This window comes from Lactuca virosa, chromosome 8, assembly GCF_052849685.1.
Source record: "Lactuca virosa cultivar CGN04683 chromosome 8, Lactuca_virosa_CGN04683_v6, whole genome shotgun sequence".
NCBI lineage: Eukaryota > Viridiplantae > Streptophyta > Magnoliopsida > Asterales > Asteraceae > Lactuca > Lactuca virosa.
Window position 1 is genome coordinate 151807255 of NC_136433.1, and position 22793 is coordinate 151830047.

General features: G+C 40.5%; 1 protein-coding gene and 1 long non-coding RNA gene across 2 annotated transcripts; one reads left to right on the forward strand and one right to left on the reverse strand.

The window, feature by feature from the left end:
* Positions 1–576: 576 nt before the first annotated feature.
* LOC145130965 (uncharacterized) lies at positions 577–1730 on the reverse strand. The gene is made up of 5 exons (XM_079065712.1): positions 1703–1730; positions 1018–1356; positions 866–923; positions 732–778; positions 577–663 (listed from the first exon to the last, which is right to left on the reverse strand). The coding sequence occupies exons 1-5, from the start codon at positions 1728–1730 to the stop codon at positions 605–607; spliced, it is 531 nt and encodes a 176-aa protein (XP_078921838.1). The 3' UTR covers positions 577–604.
* Positions 1349–21561, forward strand: LOC145130789 (uncharacterized). The gene is made up of 4 exons (XR_013717761.1): positions 1349–1957; positions 20451–20491; positions 20994–21067; positions 21165–21561. It is a non-coding gene; the product is annotated as an uncharacterized LOC145130789 (long non-coding RNA).
* Positions 21562–22793: the final 1232 nt, after the last annotated feature.

Below are 22793 nucleotides of genomic sequence, written 5' to 3' on the forward strand. Positions count from 1 at the left end.
CTCTCTCTTACTCTATTCACATGAACCACAAAACTACTTTCTAGAAGAATTTTGGGGATGTGTTTGTTAGTTTCCAAAATATTATTGTAATTTTAACAAGAGTCTGTCACTAATATTATAAGATATAACGAAAATATTTGTTTTTAATTATTATAAAAAAGTCATTTATTTTTCAAAAACATATTTGGTGGATTGGTTTTAAGTTTGTGAAATAATTTAGTTACCATTTATTTATGGTAATTTTGGTTTTTCCTTCGTAAACCTTTTTTACAAATCGAAGATTATTAATGGCTATTGGTGTGGTGGCATACCCTCAGCAATCGGAGATTCGGAGGCTGTATTCTTATCATCAACACTTTCTGGTTCTATTACTGTATCGAATCTTTTCATCAACATCTTTTTTTTTATGTTCTTCATCTTCTTTCTTTGGTTCTTCTTCTGTTGAAATCTCACCTGTAGAATTTTCTTTTTGCACATAGTTTGCATCCAATTAACTTTGTGCTTGCATCAGACACATCTCTTGTGATCCTAATACCCAAATCTCTGATTCTCTCCTCATGCAAAATCGAATCAATCGGGCCATTTGAGGAGGACTTGTTACTATTCATGGGTTGTCTGCCACAACTATGTGTTCGCTTGAAATCCGTAAGTTAGATTCCCAAACTGTAAAAATATAAATCATTTACTTGTGAAGAAGTTATGATGCTAAATTAAGTGATTGGTAAGTTAACCTTCATTATTGTGATCGATGAAAGCTTTCATAAGAGTTTTGTTAGATCTGTGAATAATAGTCACATACGTCTAGATTACAAATTTACAATCTAGCAACACTATGAACATGTCTAAAAAAATAGCTGATGCTCACATCGATTTGGCAGAAATCGTCGTCGGTTTTATCTTGGAGAAACGGATGACCGGATCCCCTGATGTTTGTAAATATAAATGTAAAAACAAAACGCAAGCTATAAAACCTGGACAATAAAATGAAATTTAGGTTTGAACTCGTTAGGGACATACATTGGATGATAGGATTGAGACGAGAGAACGAGAAGAAGTCGTAGAACTGTCCAAGCTTCGGCGGTGGATAGATTTCCGCCGCCGCCTCACCTTTCTCCGACGGATCTGAACTGATCGAGACATCTGTCTTCGGCGATTTATCCTCTCCGTTCGGCTTCTTATCCTGACCGGTCTCGCCATTGCTAGATCCTGATTCTTTCGAACGAGTAGGAGCAGCCGTGGAGGCGTTTAAGGGAGAGTTCAGAGTTAGATGAACCACGGAAGGCGGTGGTGCAAGCCACAATATCCAGCAGTCGTCTGACGTGTGCAACGGCGGATTCTTCCGTTCCGTATAGTCCTCTGCAAAAAGGTATGTTAAATGAAACTTTCATTTAGCCCCTTGAAGTTATTTATTGTTGTCAAAAATACCCCCAAAAGAATATCAGTGTTTTACCCTTAACGATTGTTAAGAGACATGGCTTCGTCGCAACGATTTAGACCGTATCTTTAGCCTTGGACCTCGTACATGTGAGTACGGCTGGTTGTAATGGAAGCTTTTGTGCTCCAATTTCCACGCGTGAACACCACCCCCAAAGGGCGTAGAGTAGTCCTCTCTACAACTCTTCACGGAAGAAATACGAAGCAAAATAGACCGTTGGTATTTAAACTGTCAAAAAAATGGACCGTTTGGGTGTTTTAAAAAAACTTGTTTCTTTAATATTTAAATCATCCATTTTACCTATATAAATACTATTATTTTCATATATATTTTCACACGACAAAGTACAAACACACTTTTAAAAGATGAATATTTTTTTATCTTCTTCTTCGTCATTCGATGATTTACACATTCACGAAAACGGCAAGCGAAATGTTGCTTCAAGAAGCCGAAAGTTCAAATGTCAAAAAGAGGAGTGGAACTTTGATCAACACAGATCGTATTGCGGAAAACAAACTTTTGGTACGTGATTACTTTGCCCCTATTGTTTATACGACCAAGAGAAATTCGAAGAACGTTTTCGTATTAGTATAAAATTATTCTAACGTATAGCTAGAGATTTGACAGATAATTATGAGTTTTTTCAATTGAGATGGGATACTAGAAATGATGTCAAACAGTTTTATGTCGCACAAATAGTCCACTTATCACTTTTCCCATCCTACCATTGGCTCCAAAACACAATTCAATAGCTTAAATTACTTAACCAACATTGTCAACATCAAGTAAAGTCTAAACTTTATTCTCTTGAAGCTCAAGATTTTTACTCTATCAAATTATGGTTTGCTATGTAACATTCAGGAAATCACGGTAAAAATTTTCCATTTTTGAAACCAATCCAAAACCATAAGCGTTTACAAACATAGTTTCCAAAGTGTCAATAGTCACAAATCAGAGTATCCCAAAATCTATTCTCATAAAAACTGAAGGATATGCACGATCAAGCCTTCGTCTTGCCCCGATCAGCTGAAACATAAAACTGAAACTGTAAGCACGAAGTTTGGTGAGTTCCCTAAAGTACCACCACACAAACATATAACATATATAATCATGCATGTTGGTCCAGTCAGTCATCGGACTGGAATACCCACGGGTCTACAACCATTGGGTTGGATTACCCCCAACCCAATCAGTCATCGGAATGGAATGCCTCGGCCCACTTAGTAATCGGACCGGAACGCCAATATGTAACGGGTCCACTCATTCATCGGACTGGAATACCCTCGGGTCCACTCAGTCATCAGAATGGAATACCCTTGGTCTATTGGCTCATGCACATAGCAGTAAAGCTTCAATCCAAAACAATAACATGTCGACATATACTTCACAGATAAACACATAACCAATCAACAGACAAACAGGCAGATCTACAGGTCACTACCGCATATGTAACGACCCAATTTTCAAGTCCAAAATTTTCTTTTTAATTAAGCGACTCACAAAAACTTTCATAAGAAAATACTGTGAAAACACATCATCTCATAAACCAATGCATCATGTCTGAAACCCAAGTCATAAAATAATACATATCAGAGTACAATCCCAGAAAAACTCCATGCGGAAATCATGTGTGTGTGATGCGATGCTACGCCGCCGGCTCATTCCCCTTAGACGAAGAGGTACCTGAAACCAAAACCGAAACCGTAAGCACAAAGCTTACTGAGTTCCCCCATCATACCACATACCATACAATATCCTCGGTATCTTTCAACCGGTAATCATCGTCAGTATCTTTCAACCGGTAATCATCATCGGTATCTTTCAACCGGTACTCTTCATCGGTATCTTTCAACCGGTAACTGTCATCGGTATCTTTCAACCGGTACTGAGGACTATTCCACCCCCTACCACTAGCATACAACAACAAGATATAAGCATACAGTCAGGCATATCCGGGTACTGACCTACCCTTCGGTCCTAAGGACCACTATCAGGGAAACCAATCCCTATCGTATACGTAACATATCATACAAATAAAACTCATGACCAAAGCATGTAACCAGACCAAGATAATTATCACAAAGACAATCATCTTCTAAATACTCCTCTTTGGTGGGCCGGCATTGTGGCCTTAGACCCACCCCTACCGGAAGGTAACTCACCTCGTACGAATAGCTGTTGATACTCCGAGCGGGAAACCTCTGTCTGCTGCTGCTCCGGAAATCCTCCGACTACAATCCCCACAAAACACTCAGTCAGAAACTGATATCTACTCTTAGGGTAAAATGACTATTTTACCCCTAACCAAGTCCAAGACAAAGTCAACTTCCAGTTGACCCGACTCGCCGAGTTGGGCCATCAACTCGTCGAGTCCCTTCCCTTTGCTCGTCCTTATCCACGACTCGACTCGTCGAGTTTGGCAACGACTCGACGAGTTCCCCTTCTTTACGAACATCAATGAACCTTCATCCGACTCGCCGAGTCGGATGAACACTCGCCGAGTTCACCTTCAACTGATGAACAAGTCCTGATCTTGACTCGCCGAGTTGTATGAACAACTCGTCGAGTTCATTTTCAAACATAAGGAGATTGCCTTGCGCTCGCCGAGTCTGTTCTAGCACTCGTCGAGTCCCATGAACTCCAGGTCTAAAATTAAGTCTAATGCGTTGGGTCACTCTTTCTGTCCCGCTACAACCCTTCTAACACCCAACTGAGTCCTTTTGACCCTCAACAGATATGGGACTCAAAGCCTTGGACTCGTCGAGTCCCAAGAACGAACTCGTCGAGTCGATAACGTCCACACCCAAAATCCTCGATTTCTGATGTACAACACCTGACCAAAAGATAGATCTAAGCTCCTTCAATCGTTCTAGCACGTAAAGTTACAAACTTTACGTGCATGCATGGGACTTTGAGCTCAAAAGGACATAAAATAAGCTCTTATGATGCATGAGACCTTTCTTGGGTGCAAAAGCAACCCACATCTGCCTTGTGACTCTTCCCAAGTGCTAGATCCGAAGTCTTGACCCTCAACCATGTTTGCAATCATGGTTGGTTACCAAAATGGCTTATAAAAGCCCTAAATCTCCCCAAAAAGGGATCTATCAAATGAAAGAGCAAGGTACAGACTTTATACCTTTCAAAGACTGCAAATGATGAACCAAACTCGAATCCTTCAGTTTCCTCTTGATCCTTCTATGCTCTTCCTTCTTCCTTGTGAACAAAACCACCAAGAATCACTCAAAAGCCTTGAATCTTGCACCAAAACACTTAGGGTTTGCTATAGAGGGTTTCTGGGAGCATAAGGGGCGATGGAGGCTGTATAAGGTTGTTTAAATAGGGTGCAAACCCTCAGATTAGGGTTTTGTCCAGACAGAGCCTACTCGTCGAGTCCGGGATCTGACTCGACGAGTCCATCACTTAAATCCCGCGTCTCATCCCGCTTCTACTCGGCGAGTTGGTCCTTCAACTCGCCGAGTCCAAGGTCAAGAATGCAAAATTACTTAAATAAAATACATACCAGGAACCAGGTGCTACAAATCTCCCCCACTTATTTTAGACTTCGTCCTCGAAGTCTGCTGCTCGATCCTGGAATAGCTCTGGGTAATGCTCCATCATCTCCTCCACCGGCTCCTAGGTCCATTCCAAGCCCTTCCGGTGCTGCCACTGCACCTTCACGAGCTCCACCCTCTTGTTCCTCAGATCCTTCGACTTCCAGTCGAGGATCGCCACTGGCCGCTCAATATAATTCAGGCTGTCATCGACCTGAATGTCCTCTAAGGGTACCACTGCTGAGTTGTCCACCAGGCACTTCCGCAGCTGAGAGACGTGGAAAGTGATGTGGATCTGGCTGAGTTCGGCAGGCAGATCCAACCTATAAGCCACCTTGCCCACCCGGGCTATAACCCTGAAGGGTCCAATATACCTGGGACCCAACTTGCCCCGCTTCCTGAATCGGATGACGCCCTTCCATGGCGACACCTTCAGGAGAACCATATCCCCGACCTGAAACTCCAGGTCCGATCGGCGCTTGTCAGCATAGCTTTTCTGCCGACACTGTGCAGTCTGAAGTCTGCTCCTGACCTACTGAATCCTTTCTGTCGTCTTGAGCACCACTTCGGTGCTCCCCATGACCCTCTGGCCAACCTCACCCCAACATATCGGGGTTCTGTACTTCCTCCCGTATAACATCTCGAAAGGAGAACGGTCAATACTCGCATGATAGCTATTATTATACGAGAACTCCGCCAACGGAAGGTAGGTATCCCAGCTACCTCGGAAGTCTAAAACACATGCCCGCAGCATATCCTCTAGCGTCTGGATGGTCAGCTCGCTCTGACCATCCGTCTGCGGGTGAAAGGCGGTGCTAAAATGCAGACGAGTACCCAGCTCGTCATGAAACTTCTTCCAAAACCTGGAAGTGAACCGAACATCTCTGTCTGAAATCATCGACACTGGCACCCCGTGCCGCGCCACCACCTCTCTGATATAAATGTCGGCCAGCTTCTCGGCCGAGATGCTCTCCTGAATTGGAATAAAATGAGCGCTCTTGGTCAATCGATCGACGATGACCCAAATCGAATCTACCCCTCGTGCGGTCCTGGGAAGCTTTGTGATAAAATTCATCATAATATCCTCCCATTTCCACAGCGGAATATCCAACGGCTGCATCTTGCCGTGTGGCCTCTGGTGCTCGGCCTTGACCTTTCTGCAGGTCAAGCACCGCTCCACGTACCATGCTACATCCCGCTTCATGCAGGGCCACCAATAGTCCAGGCGAAGATCCCTATACATCTTCGTCGCCCCGGGATGAATGGAGAATCGAGATTTGTGCGCCTCTTCCATCAGGACCTGGCGCACACCCCCGTGGTACGGCACCCACACCCTACGGTGTAGTGTCAATAATCTGCGGCTGTCATAGTCGAAGGAGGAAACCTGACCCACAATCCGCTCGCTATTCCGATGTTCCTCCTTCATGGCCTCCCGCTGGGCCTCCCGAATCCGCTCCAAAAGCGGAGTCACCACTGTCATCCTTAGACAGATATCCCTAATCGGCGTTGCCTTGCGGCTAAGCGCGTCGGCCACCACATTGGCCTTTCCCGGGTGGTAGAGGATCTCACAGTCATAATCCTTTACCACATCAAGCCACCGACGCTGCCTCATATTCAGATTTGGCTGGTCCATGAGATACCTCAGGCTCTAGAGGTAATGGCGCCAAATCTTGAGGGCGAACACAACAGCCCCCAGCTCCAAATCATGCGTCGGGTAGTTCGCCTCGTGAGGCTTCAGCTGCCTCGAAGCGTAAGTAATGACATGCCCTCTCTGCATCAATATTGCGCCCAAACCCGAGATGGACGCATCACAGTACACGACGAAATCCTCCATGCCCTCTGGCAGGGCTAAGATTGGCGCCTCGCACAATCTTTGCCTCAATGTCTCGAATGCAGCCTGCTGCTCAGGCCCCCAACGAAAGACCACGGCCTTCCTTGTCAGCCTGGTCAGGGGTACGGCTATCTTGGAGAAATCCTGGATGAATCTCCGATAGTAGCCGGCTAATCCTAGGAAACTCCGAATCTCAGATGGAGACCTCGGAACCTCCCATCTCATCACGGCCTCCACTTTGGCCGGATCTACCGAAATCCAGTCCTGGTTGACAAGGTGCCCACGAAGCTGCACATCGCGCAACCAGAACTCACACTTGGAGAACTTAGCATACAAGTCCTCCCTCCTCAAAGTCTCCAGAACCTCTCGCAGATGCTCCTCATGCTGCTCTCGCGTCTTGGAGTAAACCAAGATATCATCAATAAACACTATCACAGACCGGTCTAACATCGGTCTACACACGCGGTTCATGAGGTCCATGAACGCGGCATGAGCATTGGTGAGCCCGAAAGGCATCACCACAAACTCATTGTGGCCATAGTGTGTCCGGAACGCCATCTTCTGTACATCCTCCTCTCTGACCCTCATCTGATGATACCCTGATCGCAAATCAATCTTGGAGAACCAAGATGCTCCATGTAGCTGGTCAAAGAGGTCATCAATCCTCGGGAGTGGGTAACGGCTCTTCACCGTTACCTTATTCAGTGTGACATCCCCAATTTCACGGCCAGAAAAGACCGATTTAATTTATGCTTTTAAAATAATTTCAGAGTAATCATTTGATTAAAAGTGTTGCGGGATTTGTTCCCAGATAAACATGATAACTATGTTATCAAATCATTTCCGAAGAAATGAATTTTATTCACTTAAACCATTGGGATGTCATTGTCAATACAAAAACATAAGTATAAACAAAACTTACATTCATTTACACTAGTGATCTACTTCTCTTTTAATCTCTCAGTGTAAAGCAACTTCGTATCGATACCTGTGATACAAATAAACTGAGTGGGTCAGGCTTGGGAGCCTGGTGAGCATATAGGGTTTTCAACCCACAATAAATAATAAACTTATTAAGTTCTCAGTCAATAATAAATTTATTAATTTCACCAAACAAAAATAACCCTAATTACCCATTCACATTATCCTCACTTTACGTCCCTAAAACAACTATCACAAGGGACCTAGCCTAAGGATTATCACTAAGGGTGACAACATTGCTTTGGGGGTTCCTTAGCAAGTTATGTCAAATAAAACAAACATCGGGGTGACAACATTGCTTTCCCTCAGCAAGTTATGTTAAACAAGACATCCTAACATAAAACAACCAACAAGGTGACAACATTGCTTTCCTTCAGCAATTTATATCAAATAGGCACGAAGTCACATCGTCGCCATGTGCTAGTCCATAGCTCTTATTCATCGACGGTATTTCCCACGGGAGTTTTCCCCCCCGCAATACATGTCAATGGGTTTTCCTTATACTAAGTCCATAGCTCTTATTTATCGACGGTATTTCCCACAGGAGTTTTCCCCGCAATACATGTCAATGGGTTTTCCATACAGCTGATGAACATACTTAAGGGGTTTCCCCAGCCTTACATGCCCTAAAGGCACTCATGAGGGGAATAGAGTACAACGAATGAACACTTAAGTCCATTAACACCTACAGGTTACGAGTCTGCTAGTGTTCCACAGACCATCAAAACAGTCCATGGTTGTCATCCATACTCTGCTGAATGACGGGGGTTTTAGAGTACAACGAATGAACACTCAAGTACATTAACACCTACAGGTTGCGAGCCTGCTAGTGTTCCGCAGACCGTCTAGAACAGTCCATGGTTGTCATCCCTACTCTGCTGAATGACGGGGGTCAACGTTGGGTAAGGGCTTTTCTCATATTGCACCACTCACGCCAACATTTGGGTAAAAGCTTTTCCCATATTTCACCACTCACTCTCAACTCATGATCTATATCACTGATCATCTCATCTATCCAACTCACCTTTCATCACACACCCACTATTTAACTCATGATCTATATCACTAACTCATGAAGCTCGTCCGATCACTTCATAAAAGAACAAAGACTCCAAAGCTCTTCCAAATAAAAGTATAGGGAAAATACTGATAAAGTACTCCCGTACGCTCCCGTACCCCGACACGTAATAGTGTCAAAAGGAAGAACTAATGGATGAACACATAGTTCAAAAACACCTAATGAACATATAGTTCAAACATACGTACCGATTACAAGTCTTAAACACCTAATGAACATATAGTTCAAACATACGTTCCACTGGGCTATCTAAAATAGTCTGTGGCCGTCGTCTATACTCTGCTAGATGACTAGATCATCTTAAACATCGATACCTCTCATCACTTTTATTTCATCACACATCATCTAATTCATCTACCCATGTTTTACCCAACATATTTGTAGATAAAAATATATATACAGTTTAAAACTTGTATAAAACATCAATTCAACAGTCACCTCAAATAAACAATTAATATATTTACACATAGCACGTATTTTAAGGTAAATACTTTATATCTATGTGTAAGGTGAAAGTGACTATACACTCACTTGATTTAATGAAAATTGGGCAGCAATTCGTTTCCTAAAACGATCGTTTCTAATAAAACCGGGAGTTTTATTGAGAAACCGGGCTCTGCGAGGGTCGGGCTTCGAAACCGAAAAAATAAATTTTTCGGGCCTTCGGGCACTCCGGGACGTGTTCCGGGCGTTGGAAATGATCTCGGGGCATCGGGGGAGGTCAAAATGCTAAAAATATGAGTTTAGGGGTGAAAAAGGGCAAAATCCCAAAATTACCCGGGAAGTCTCGCAACCCTCTATTTATAGGGGGAAGCTTCTGATCGGACGGCTGAGAAGCCTCCAGGTGGCAAAGATCCGAAGCTCGCAGGACATAGGCTCGCATGTGGCTGCGCATGCGAGGCCCTCGCTGGCATGATTTGATTGGACCGAAGTCCGAGTCCGATGAGGGAAGCTTGTGGCTTCTGCGAGGGTTCGGACCCAAGGAAAAGAGGGCACGCGTCGGATGACTCAGCAACATTCCGGACAGATGGCACATGCGAGGCGAAGACACGTGGCCGAAGTCCACGTGTGCGAAAATTCCCGGTTTTGGCATTATTCCTCGATTTTCGCGCCAAAACTTCTAAAATCCATAACTTTCGCATACGAGCTCCGTTTTTTACGTTCTTTATATGCACACGTAGGTAAAATTACGCTCTACAACTTTTGTTTAGACTTCGTCGGCTAATTTTGACTTTAATTTTTATATTATTATTTTTAACAGACCGGGACAGGAAATCCGTTAAAAATTCATAACTTCTTCATCCGACGTCCGTTTTCGTCAGACTTTTTACCGTTGTGCTACTAATCACGAGACCTTCGATTCTCGTTTAGGTCGTGTCGGCTAAAAATCACTCGATATAAAATTCGAGTTTTTAGCTGTCTATTGCTAAGCTGAAACTTCGAAAAATCATAACTTCCTCATACGAAGTCAGATTTGGGCGTTCTTTTTATACTTACTCTCGGTTTAACGAAATCTACGAGTTTCGTTTAGATCACTAAAGCCAAAAAGTAGTTTATCAAAAACTCACTTTTTACGACATTCGGCCCCGTGCCGGTTTTGTCGCGAAACTCCGACAGGTCATAACTTCTTCGTTATAACTCGGATTTCGGCATTCTTTATATATCCGTAATCCTTGTCACGCCCACTACAAGTTTCTTAATAGATATCGGCTTTATCTAATATTTATTTTTGACGCTCATTTTTATTCTTAATTAATTAAACCCTAATAATTAAGCATAAAACACATAATATTCACATAATTCTCTTTCATTTCTTCCAAATGAGTTACAAAGGTTAACCTAGACCATTATGTCAATATTAATGTCTAGCCTAGAAACACGGGCGTTACATTCAGCTCCCGATAATCTATACACATCCGATGCGACCCGTCCTTCTTCTTCACAAACAGAATCGGGGCTCCCCAGGGAGAACTACTCGGTCTAATGAATCCCTTGTCTAACAGCTCCTGCAGCTGTGTAGACAACTCCTGCATCTCAGGAGGAGCCAACCGATACGGTGCCTTGGCTATCGGAGCCGCACCAGGGACTAGGTCGATCCTGAACTCCACCTGTCGCTCCGGAGGTATTCCAGGCAACTCCTCGGGGAATACGTCCGCAAACTCTCGTACCACGGGCACATCGCCCACTGTCGCCCTACCCGCCTCCCGGGTATCCGTAACATAGGCGACATAACCTGCGCAACCCTGCTGGAGGTAGCGCCTAACCCTCGCTGCCGAACATAAAGCTGGTCCTCGCTGTGGCCTTTCGCCCTGAACCACCAGCTCTCCCCCACTAGGGGTCCTAATCCGTACTGACTGCTGCGCGCAGTCAATCACTGCCCCATTGGGGCTCAGCCAACCCATACCAATAATAACATTGTTCCCCCGCAAAGGTATGGGAACCAAGTCCACCAGGTAATGTTCCTCGAACAGCCTCAAAACACAATCCCGGTAGACCTCTGACGCCCGTAAAGACCGGTCGTCCGCAATCTCGACCTCTAGAGGGCAATCCAACATGCCCGAAGACTCTGGAAACTTCTTGCTAAGCGCAAGAGAGACAAAAGATCGGGTGACACCCGAATCAAACAACACCTGAACTGGGATACCGTTCACATGAAACGATCCTAAGCAAGGCACATAATATATCAAAATCACAGCGACATAACATAAAAGCAAGAAATCATACCCGTCACCACATCGGGTGCAACGCGTGCCTCCTCGGCTGTCAGCTGAAATGCTCGGCTCCGAACCACTGGAGTTTCCATCTTGGCCTTCCGACCATCCACAACCCGTGCTGTCGCTGGAGTCGGCGCCACTGCCGGCGCCGCTGCTGCTGTCAACCTGGGGCAATTAGCCTTTTTATGGTCCTTCTAATTGCAATGAAAGCAAATCAGGTCTGATATCTGAATCGCAGGAGCGGGGGCAGTGCAATCCCTGCCAAAATGCCCAACCTTGCCACACTTATAGCAGCCTGAACTCGGCCCAGTGCGACAAGCTCCCTCATGAGACCGACCGCATTTCCCACAGCGGTCCCGCCCTGACTGGCCTTTCGGCCTACCATCGGATCCCTTGGGCTTCTTCCCCGAAGCCCCCGCCGTCAGCCCCTCCGCTGCCTTCCTCTTCCGGATGTGCTCCAGATCAATCTCCCTCTCCCTAGCCCTGGCAATCATGGAATCCAGGGTAGGGCAAGCTGAGAAACTGACATGCTCCCGGATGTCAGCTCGTAACATATCATGGTAGCGGGTCCTCCTCATGTCCTCATCACCCGCATACTGGGGCACCAGCAATGCCCTCTCCCGGAACTTGGCGGTGATCTCCGCCACAGTCTCCGTAGTCTGTCTCATGTCCAAGAACTCCCTGGCCAGCTGTTGAAGCTCCACAGCTGGCGCAAACTCCGCCCTGAACCGGGTCACAAAATCCGGCCATGTCATAGCCTCAACAGCCGAGGCTCCCAGAGAGTCACCAACCGACTCCCACCAATCTCTGGCCCTGTCTCTTAAGCATCCTACTACATACCTCACATTCGACCCCTCGGGGCAGAAGCTAGTCAACTGTGCAGACTCAATGTCTGCAATCCATCGTCTGGCAGCAATGGGGTCCTTCGCCCCATGGCAATCCGGCGCACCGCTCCCTCGGAAGTCCTTGAAGGACAGTGTGTGCGTACCCGCCTGGCTAGACGCCATATCACTCCTGAATGCTCGGAGGCGATCCTCCATCAGCTCAATAATCCCTTCCTTGATCGACCCGAAGATAACCGGCGTCGCATCAAGGATACCTCTCGTGATCTCGGACGCGATGAACTCGCGTAACCCATCATCCACATGCTCGGATCCTGCGCCCGAGCCCGATCCTGACCCAGATCCTGAACCTCCTGCTCCATGTCGCGTGACCACCATTCTGAAAATAAACATACGAATGTCAGGGTCACATATACTTTCGGAGGTCTCGCACACTTTCCAAGTTTCCAGGTTCCATCTAAGCCCTCCTTGATTCGAGTACGGGTCCTCTACTTTCAGTAGTACGGGCCCATACTACCTTCCACATCTACCCGTACTTTCCTCAAGGATTGCTTCGACTTCACCCAGTCCCTTTTACCGATACCCTTTCCACTGACCTCATCCTAGGCTTTCCCTAGGGCACTTTCCGACCTACCCACCGCCATCAGCTGCACTAGGAGTCCCTACCACTTCCCCCTAACTAACTTGCAGATACTGTTACATATCCGTTCCTTAGCTAGTTGAAGATGGCCAGAACCCCCATAGCACAAAGCAAGCAGCATTTGTGCATTAGGTAACCAAATCAGGCATAACCTACACATGCCATCCTACTGCTGACTAAACAGTCCTAGCATACAGCTCATACAACAGGCATATAAGGCATCCTCCTAGATCCTTAGCCCTAACTAGCATGCAATTCTCAGAATCATATATCAGGCACACAAGACATCCTCCTAGATCCTTAGTCCTATTCTAGCATGCAGTTTTCTGAATCAAAACCATATAGCATAACATATCAAGTATGGGTATCTTGGGGTAAACTTACTTGAGCCCGGCCGGTCGCATGCATCACACACTTCGTCTTTCTTAAAAACCTTCCATTTAGATTTTAGAAAGCCATTTTCCTTGTAAAAACCTTTTAGCCCCTCAGTTTAAGTCCAGACACCCCCGAGGGTGTGTCCGAATCCCTCAAACCAGGGCTCTGATACCAACTTGTAACGACCCAATTTTCAAGTCCAAAAATTTCTTTTTAATTAAGCGACTCACAAAAACTTTCATAAGAAAATACTGTGAAAACACATCATCTCATAAAACAATGCATCATGTTTGAAACCCAAGTCATAAAATAATATATATCAGAGTACAATCCCAGAAAAACTCCATGCGGAAATCATGTGTGTGTGTGATGCGATGCGATGCTACGCCGCCGGCTCCTTCCCCTTAGACGAAGAGGTACCTGAAACCAAAACCGAAACCGTAAGCACAAAGCTTAGTGAGTTCCCCCATCATACCACATACCATACAATATCCTCGGTATCTTTCAACCGGTAATCATCGTCGGTATCTTTCAACCGGTAATCATCGTCGGTATCTTTCAACCGGTAATCATCGTCGATATCTTTCAACCGGTAATCATCATCGGTATCTTTCAATCGGTAATCATCATCGGTATCTTTCAACCGGTACTCATCATCGGTATCTTTCAACCGGTAACTGTCATCGGTATCTTTCAACCGGTACTGGGGACTATTCCACCCCCTACCACTAACATACAACAACAAGATATAAGCATACAGTCAGGCATATCCGGGTACTGACCTACCTTTCGGTCCTAAGGACCACTATCAGGGAAACCAATCCCTATCGTACACGTAACATATCATACAAATAAAACTCATGAGCAAAGAATGTAACCAGACCAAGATAATTATCACAAAGACAATCATCTTCTAAATACTCCTCTTTGGTGGGCCGACATTGTGGCCTTAGACTCACCCCTACTGGAAGGTAACTCACCTCGTACGAATAGCTGCTGATACTCCGAGCGGGAAACCTCTGTCTGCTGCTGCTCCGGAAATCCTCCGACTACAATCCCCACAAAACACTCAGTCAGAAACTGATATCTACTCTTAGGGTAAAATGACTATTTTACCCCTAACCAAGTCCAAGACAAAGTCAACTTCCAGTTGACCCGACTCGCCGAGTTGGGCCATCAACTCGTCGAGTCCCTTCCCTTTGCTCGTCCTTATCCACGACTCGACTCGTCGAGTTTGGCAACGACTCGACGAGTTCCCCTTCCTTACGAACATCAATGAACCTTCATCCGACTCGCCGAGTCGGATGAACACTCGCCGAGTTCACCTTCAACTGATGAACAAGTCCTGATCTTGACTCGCCGAGTTGTATGAACAACTCGTCGAGTTCATTTTCAAACATAAGGAGATTGCCTTGCGCTCGCCGAGTCTGTTCTAGCACTCGTCGAGTCCCATGAACTCCAGGTCTAAAATTAAGTCTAATGCGTTGGGTCACTCTTTCTGTCCCGCTACAACCCTTCTAACACCCAACTGAGTCCTTTTGACCCTCAACAGATATGGGACTCAAAGCCTTGGACTCGTCGAGTCCCAAGAACGAACTCGTCGAGTCGATAACGTCCACACCCAAAATCCTCGATTTCTGATGTACAACACCTGACCAAAAGATAGATCTAAGCTCCTTCAATCGTTCTAGCACGTAAAGTTACAAACTTTACGTGCATGCATGGGACTTTGAGCTCAAAAGGACATAAAATAAGCTCTTATGATGCATGAGACCTTTCTTGGGTGCAAAAGCAACCCACATCTGCCTTGTGACTTTTCCCAAGTGCTAGATCCGAAGTCTTGACCCCCAACCATGTTTGCAATCATGGTTGGTTACCAAAATGGCTTATAAAAGCCCTAAATCTCCCCAAAAAAGGATCTATCAAATGAAAGAGCAAGATACAGACTTTATACCTTTCAAAGACTGCAAATGATGAACCAAACTCGAATCCTTCAGTTTCCTCTTGATCCTTCTATGCTCTTCCTTCTTCCTTGTGAACAAAACCACCAAGAATCACTCAAAAGCCTTGAATCTTGCACCAAAACACTTAGGGTTTGCTATAGAGGGCTTCTGGGAGCATAAAGGGGCGATGGAGGCTGTATAAGGTTGTTTAAATAGGGTGCAAACCCTCATATTAGGGTTTTGTCCAGACAGAGCCTACTCGTCGAGTCCGGGATCCGACTCGACGAGTCCATCACTTAAATCTCCCGTCTCATCCCGCTTCTACTCGACGAGTTGGTCCTTCAACTCACCGAGTCCAAGGTCAAAAATGCAAAATTACTTAAATAAAATACATACCAGGAACCAGGTGCTACAGCATAGCAACATCATATATATACCAGGACACCGATCTAACAGATCACTACAACATAACAACATCATATATATCAGGATACATAACTCAGTGGGTCGGCATTGGTGCCTTCGATTTGCTAGTATAGTGAGGAAAAAAAACTCACCTCTCAGTCTGAAAAGGTCGTTGAACAAGACATTGCTCTGAATATCAGCTCTACCGGTCACATATTCATCAAATAATAACCAATCTCAAATACAACTCAAAATACCCAAGATACCCTTAGGTCAAACTTGGTCAAATCCTGGTCAAAGTCAAAATCAACGAAGTCAATCGAGTTGACTCAGGCTGAGTATGCCCATTGTACACGGCATGTATGCTTAGCGTAATCAAGGTCCAGATCGGGCTTCCAAGGGAGTACGCCCAGCGTGATCAGAAGTATGCCCAACGTACTCGGCCAAAAGTCACTTCCCCATTAAGTGTTTATTTCATGAAGTCCTTTCGTCTAATTGCAGATCTAGCCCTTAAATATCATTCCAAACCATAAAGTTTCCATATTTATGAGTTTGCATGCATAGAAAATGCCCAACACTAAAACCCTAACTCGTCTTAAGCTCTTAAGCTCTCTAACATTTTCATGGAAGGGAATAAGGGACCAAGATTACATTTTTATGCTTCCCAATAACTCCATAATGGATAAAGTTTCCAACTGTATCCATTAGAATGGTCCAAATAACCAAGATCTAGTCTTAAGTATCAAAGGGACCAAAAGTGCATCTTTATCAACTTAATCCATTAAGTCCACGTCTCCATCCCTCAGATCTGAATCAAAATGATGTTTAGATGGATAAAGTTTCCAACTTTATCCATAACAAGGTCACAAACTTTCAATATCTAAACTTTATGCACTAAAATGACCAAAAGCTCATAACACCCAAAACTAACTAAATCTAACAAATGCATCACCAAGATTCAAGTTTTCTACCTCTAGAAGAAGGATCAAGGTGAACTAGGTATGGATCTACAAGCTTCAATGCAACCAACACTTCTCCAATAAGACCCCTCTTCTCCAAGATGCACCAAGATCACTCCAAGGCACTTAAAACACCTCCTTTTTGCTCACAAGGCTCAAACTAGGGTTATGGTTTCAAGGAAGGACGTTGAAGGGATGGAGGGTGAGAATGGAAATGGTTTGGGGAGTTAATGAGCTTAAATATGGCTCAAAACCCTCAAATTAGGGTTTGACACCTGATTGCATACGCCCAACGTACTAGGTTGGATTCCGTGATCATTCTTGCCTAGTACACCCAACGTACTAGGCTTAACCCAAAAACCTACAAACTTCGGACGGTCATAACTTTTCCGTTCTAACTCCGATTTTGACGATCTTTATATCCATGGAAAGGTATCGAAAAGCCCCACAATATTATCTAGATATCTTTGACTAAAAACTTCTTGAACAAAAATCCATTTTTCATGTAAGAACCCCGCCTATGACTTTTCCCTTTCTACCCTTTCGGCCCAAAAACACAATCCAATGGTTAAATCTCTTAACTATCATTACCTCATTCCACAAAGACTAAACCTTGCCTAATTAAGGCCTAAAGCCTTACACAATCGACTTTCGGCCCACGGCTTTGAAATAAGAACCGACGGGAAACAGGATGTTACACGCTATCCCGAAATTAGAAACATGCCGAAACTGGATGTTACACTTTTTTTAAATGTTATTGTCTTTTTAAGTTTAATTATGTAATACTTTTTAATAGTAGAATGTTTTATTTATAAAAAAAAAAGATTTTTATTTAATTTGTATAATTAGTTAATTATTTTAAATGTAATATGTATAATATTAATTATATTTGTTGCAGTAAAATAAATAAATAAATTAAAAAATATATGATAATATGGAATGGTGACCATTTTCAAGGGTTTGTAGTGTGGTAGTAGCGGTGTTGTGAAGGTGAAGTCACTTTTTGAATAAACACCGTATGAACATACCTCTTAGCTTAATGACTGCGGTGAATAAAATTTCATAAATATTAGAAATGTTTATAGTAAATAAACTATTTATTTAAAAATATTATAAAATTTTATTTTATTATATAATAAATAAACTATATTTATTTAAAAATATCATAATTTTTCATTACATTGTGTGATAAATAAACTATTTATTTAAAAATACCAGAATTGTTTTTTATATATAATAAATAAACTAGTTATTTAAAAATATTAAAACTATTTATTATATTATATAATAATTTTTTTGAACAAAAATAAATTTTATTAAAAAAGCAGAGAAGTTGAGCATAAACTATTGGAAAAATAACTTACCAGGGTAATCATTTTTATCATTTTGTTCACATTTAGGTAACTTTTTTATTTTTGTACACATTTGACCATTTAACTTGTTATATCTGTTCACAGATTGTCATTGTCACTGTCTATAGCAGGTCACAATGGTAATATGTGAACAAATTAACAAGTTAAATGGTTAAATGTGAACAAAAAATAGTTGTCTAAATGTGAACAAAAAGAAAAGTCAATTACCTTGATAAATCATTTTCCACTTTTAATAGCGATTTTATTTTTCATATTTGTTTGTATTATTTTTTTCAAATGTTATTTTTAAAATATCCATAATTTCCTAAATATTAATTAAATATTGATCAATTTTAAACATTACTTTTAATTAATAAATATGTTTTTATTTTGTGAAATATTTTATAGGGAAATCTACAGAAAAGTCTCAAACTTTCGGGAAAAGTTTCAAAAAAAATCCTGATTTTTTTTAACAGAAAAGTCTCATTATTTTGAGAAAATCACATAATTTATCATTTGTTGTTCAAATATAAAAATGATTTTTTTGTAAATTTAGGCAAAATGTTAAATGATCGGGACTTTTCTGTTCAAAAAAAACTTTTAGGACTTTATTGAAAATTTCACCAAAAGTTTAGCCTCTTATAATTTTTTTTCTTTTTTTTAAGCATATACAATATTTTTTTAAAGTAAATAGTATCTAACAATGAAATTAAATATTTAACAATAAGTATGGAGAGTTTTTTAAAAAAATAATAAGAAAATATTACTTAGCAAATAAAAAACTAAAAAAATCTATATAATGTAAATGTTTTAAAATTATTCCAACTTTTTAATACATTTTAATTAGAGGTTTATAAACTTTTAATTTTTTTTTTAATACAACGTTTTAAACTAGTATCTAACGAAAATATTTTAAAATTTTATAAAAAAATATTAAATTGTGTCACAAAATCTGTGAAACACTTTAAAAATGTTGTAAAAGAAAGTTTAGAAATAAATGTATGAAAGTTATAAAAAAATTGTATGAAAATGTTAAAAAAAAAAACAAGTTAAAAACTTGTAAGAAAAATTTAAAACATTTATAAAATATTTGGTTTAAAAGCACATGTATTAAAATTATATGAAAGTATAAAAAAGGTTAAAAAAAATTATAAGCAAAGTTGAAAACATTATATTAGAAAAACTTATAGAAAAAATATCATAAAAATGTTATAAGAAATTATAAAAATTCTTAAGAATTTTTTATTAAAAAAATGTTCACATTTAGACAACTTTTTTTTGTACACATTTGACCATTTAACTTGTTAAATGTGTTCACATATTACCATCGTCACCTGCTATAACAGGTAATTATCCTCGCAACTCATTTTCCCTAAACTATTTATTTAAAATTCGAGAATACAATAAGTACACAATACTACAATTATATATAACATAAAAGCTTAAAAGGTTGGGGAACAGTATACTTCTTTCTCTTTCCTCTTTTGCCACGAAAGTTTTCTTCCTCATTTTAAGGGCACCTCAGTTCATCAGCTCATCCCTCTTTCGTCAACCCCTATCTGTTTCGATATCCCGTTCACCTCCCACTTCCACCGTCACTTGCCTCCGCTAGGGTGAGCCGATTTCCCGTTCGATCTGTTGCCATCGGTTCTCCTTCTCTAATCGATCTCCACTTCTCTCTAGAAATCAATTTACCAAAGGTCCACCTACAATCAGCCACACCCTCCTCCTGCTTCGTTCGCTAGCCTTGCCAGTGACGTCACCGCCATTTCTGATCACCGCCCACTGTTCAATGATTTTATATCAGGCAAGTTGTCTTCCCTTATTTTTTGTCAGACGGAATTCATATATGTTGGTAATCGATTACGTTGTCTTCATATTTGGGTTTATTACAAGTGCTGCAGATAAGTCGTCCGACGGAATTCTTATTTTGATTTAGTTGGGTTTTTGCTCTCCATTATGAAGCTCACTAAAACCAAAACTAAATTATGCCCACCAAGTGTTTGTTAAAATACCAAATAGAGATTTTTGAATTGTTGCATCATAATTTTTTTACTCTAAGTTTTTCATGTATATTAATTGATTAAAAATGATTTTTTAGTGGTAAGAATACTTTATCAGGAACATCTATCTTTTTGAATTTTGATTTATGTTACGGATTTTATGATACTTGCAAAATTTGCAATGGAAGTTGCTTTACTAGAATGGTTTTACAAGGATGTTGTAAGAAAATATGGACGTAAATTAAAATACCAACTTACCCTTTTGTTGAATGTTGTTGGGTGGTCTTAAAGATTTGGTTTTGAAAGGGAACATATTTAGTGATGATTTGTTTGTGTTGTAGATGTTGCAGTGTCATGTAAGCACAAAGAAGTAATCAGCTATGTAAGCACAAAAAACTCTTTATATGTAATTCCTTTATGTTATATATTTTCAATATTTGTTTGTGTTTGTTTAATAGCCCTAAAACATGCAACTTTAGTCCATCTTTTAAAATGATTTTATCTAATTGCTTTTAATCACTACATGCTTTTCCCCTTGCAGACTTAATATGTTACTTGATCATTTTGCTTGCTGTAAACAAAAAACGGATTTTGCTAATCTTTAATTTGTAGTAAGCATAGAATCATGATGGTTGTGTGTGTAACAGTAAGTGATCCCAAAACTGATTCCAATACTTTTCCTTCACCATAAGCATATTAAAACTTTGATGAGCATATTTTTACTTATACACATTCAATTATTGCCCTAAATATGGGATCAGTTTTGGGAAATTTTTCTCCAATTGATATTTGACTAGGTTTGTTGACTATCTGCACATGCTTTTCTGATAATGAGCTCAATTAACTTTAAGTTATCTTTGAGTGAACTCAATTTCCATTTGTAGGTGTGGGCTGCTTTGCACTTTCCAGCTCAACTTTATGTCATTGGGCTTAGTAAATGACTCATCATTTTCATAAGGTCAGTAGTCAGTTATTAGTAGTAGTCTAGCGGATAGCAAATAGAGATTTTTACGTAACTAGTAGTAGTAAGCAGATGTCGGTCTATTTACATACAGGTAGTTGAAAGAAATTCTATTTGAAACCAACACCGACACTGTTGTGCTGTTGAAAACCATGCACAAAATGAGAAAGAAGCATAAAGAGATTATCAAAAAATTAAAAAAAGAGATCAAACAACTCCCAGAAGATATTCATCCGTATGTCTAATGCGTGAACCTCCACAGAAAACATCTTCTGCTAATATATTTTCCTTATGTAATCATCTTTTGCAAGCTCCGTTTCTTTCATGTACTACCATCTCATCAATATTATAATATGTTTTGTTTTGTACAACAGTCTCAAAGAACCAAATAAAACAAACAACACAGCGCCAAAGGCACATGAAATTCCCTCTAGTAGTAATGGTTACACAAACGTGATGGTCCAAACTTACCAAATTCAATCTTAATTCAATTCTTGCTTTTTCATTCAATACTATTGCTTATACAGATGCAATGGTCCAAAGTCCAACAGACTTACTAAATTTGGTCTCTATATAATTATTGGTTTTTCCTATGTTAAGTTACGAACCATGAAAGAAGTGGGATGTATGAGACATTTCTTATTTTTCGTAATAATTATTATCATTCATTTTAATGTTATTATAGCTAAGATAAATTGGTTAAGGATTTGTTTGATAATTGTTGATTGAGTAAAAGTTTAATTTAGTAAGATACAATTTTAAATCTGACCGACTAAGACATATTAGAAAAGTCAAAACCGAATAAGTTGTTTCTAAGTATGATTTCAAACAGTATAAATCTGGTGAAGTTATATACAGCCTCTTACCAGACCCAATAATAAACAATTATTGTTCATGTTAGATTCACTTATAAAATAGTTTTAGTTTTGTTTACAAATGTATTAGTGAAGTTAATTTTCAAATCTTAGAAGAGGAACATTCATATTATTTGTGAATCATTAGTACAGGTGGTCAAAGAATGTAACAAACATATCATACTCATAAAACATGTGATGATTTCGTTTTCTTTTGTACTTTATTCTATTTCGATGGGATTTCCGAAGTGTATTGTTGTTGTGTCGATTTTGACATGTAAAATAATTATGTGTTGTATTTGTTTATTGATTTTTGAAAGAATCAAGTTTTTCAGTACACCATGTTTGCAAAATAACTCATCAAGTAAGTATTAACATAAAGAAAGAGAAAATTATACAAATATAATGCCTGTTTTAAAATAAAGAATGAATGTAGAATCCATTCAAATTTAAAATTGTGATTAAAAAAAAAAAAAAAAAAACTCTATTTGATTACTAACAACTTATTTTAAGTTAATAAATTTATAAATTATAGCTTTTCTTGAACAAAATGATTGTATGACGCAAATGTGTTATTTAACTATTGCTAAGAACATTACAAATATATTTATATTTCTTTTATCAATTATATTATTGTAATGTCAATATAAGGCAGTAATTTATGTGTAATCGACTATCTTAATTGTTATGGGAAATAAATACTATAGTATTTAGATATATACATATGTGTTAAAGATTAGTTGCTCACATGACATGTCTCGACATGTACTACTAGCAACTTTCGAATATCTATAGTATGTCGGTACATATTCTTTTATATCAACAAAATACAAAAAGTCAACCCAATAATAAAAGCAGAAACAACTATC

Coding starts and splice junctions, on each gene's coding strand:
- LOC145130965 (XM_079065712.1), bottom strand. CDS start 1,730: ATGGATGATTTAAATATTAAAGAAACAA. Junction 924..1,017: donor TCTCAATCCTATCATCCAAT/GTATGTCCCTAA, acceptor TACAAACATCAG/GGGATCCGGTCATCCGTTTC. Junction 779..865: donor ACGATTTCTGCCAAATCGAT/GTGAGCATCAGC, acceptor TATTATTCACAG/ATCTAACAAAACTCTTATGA.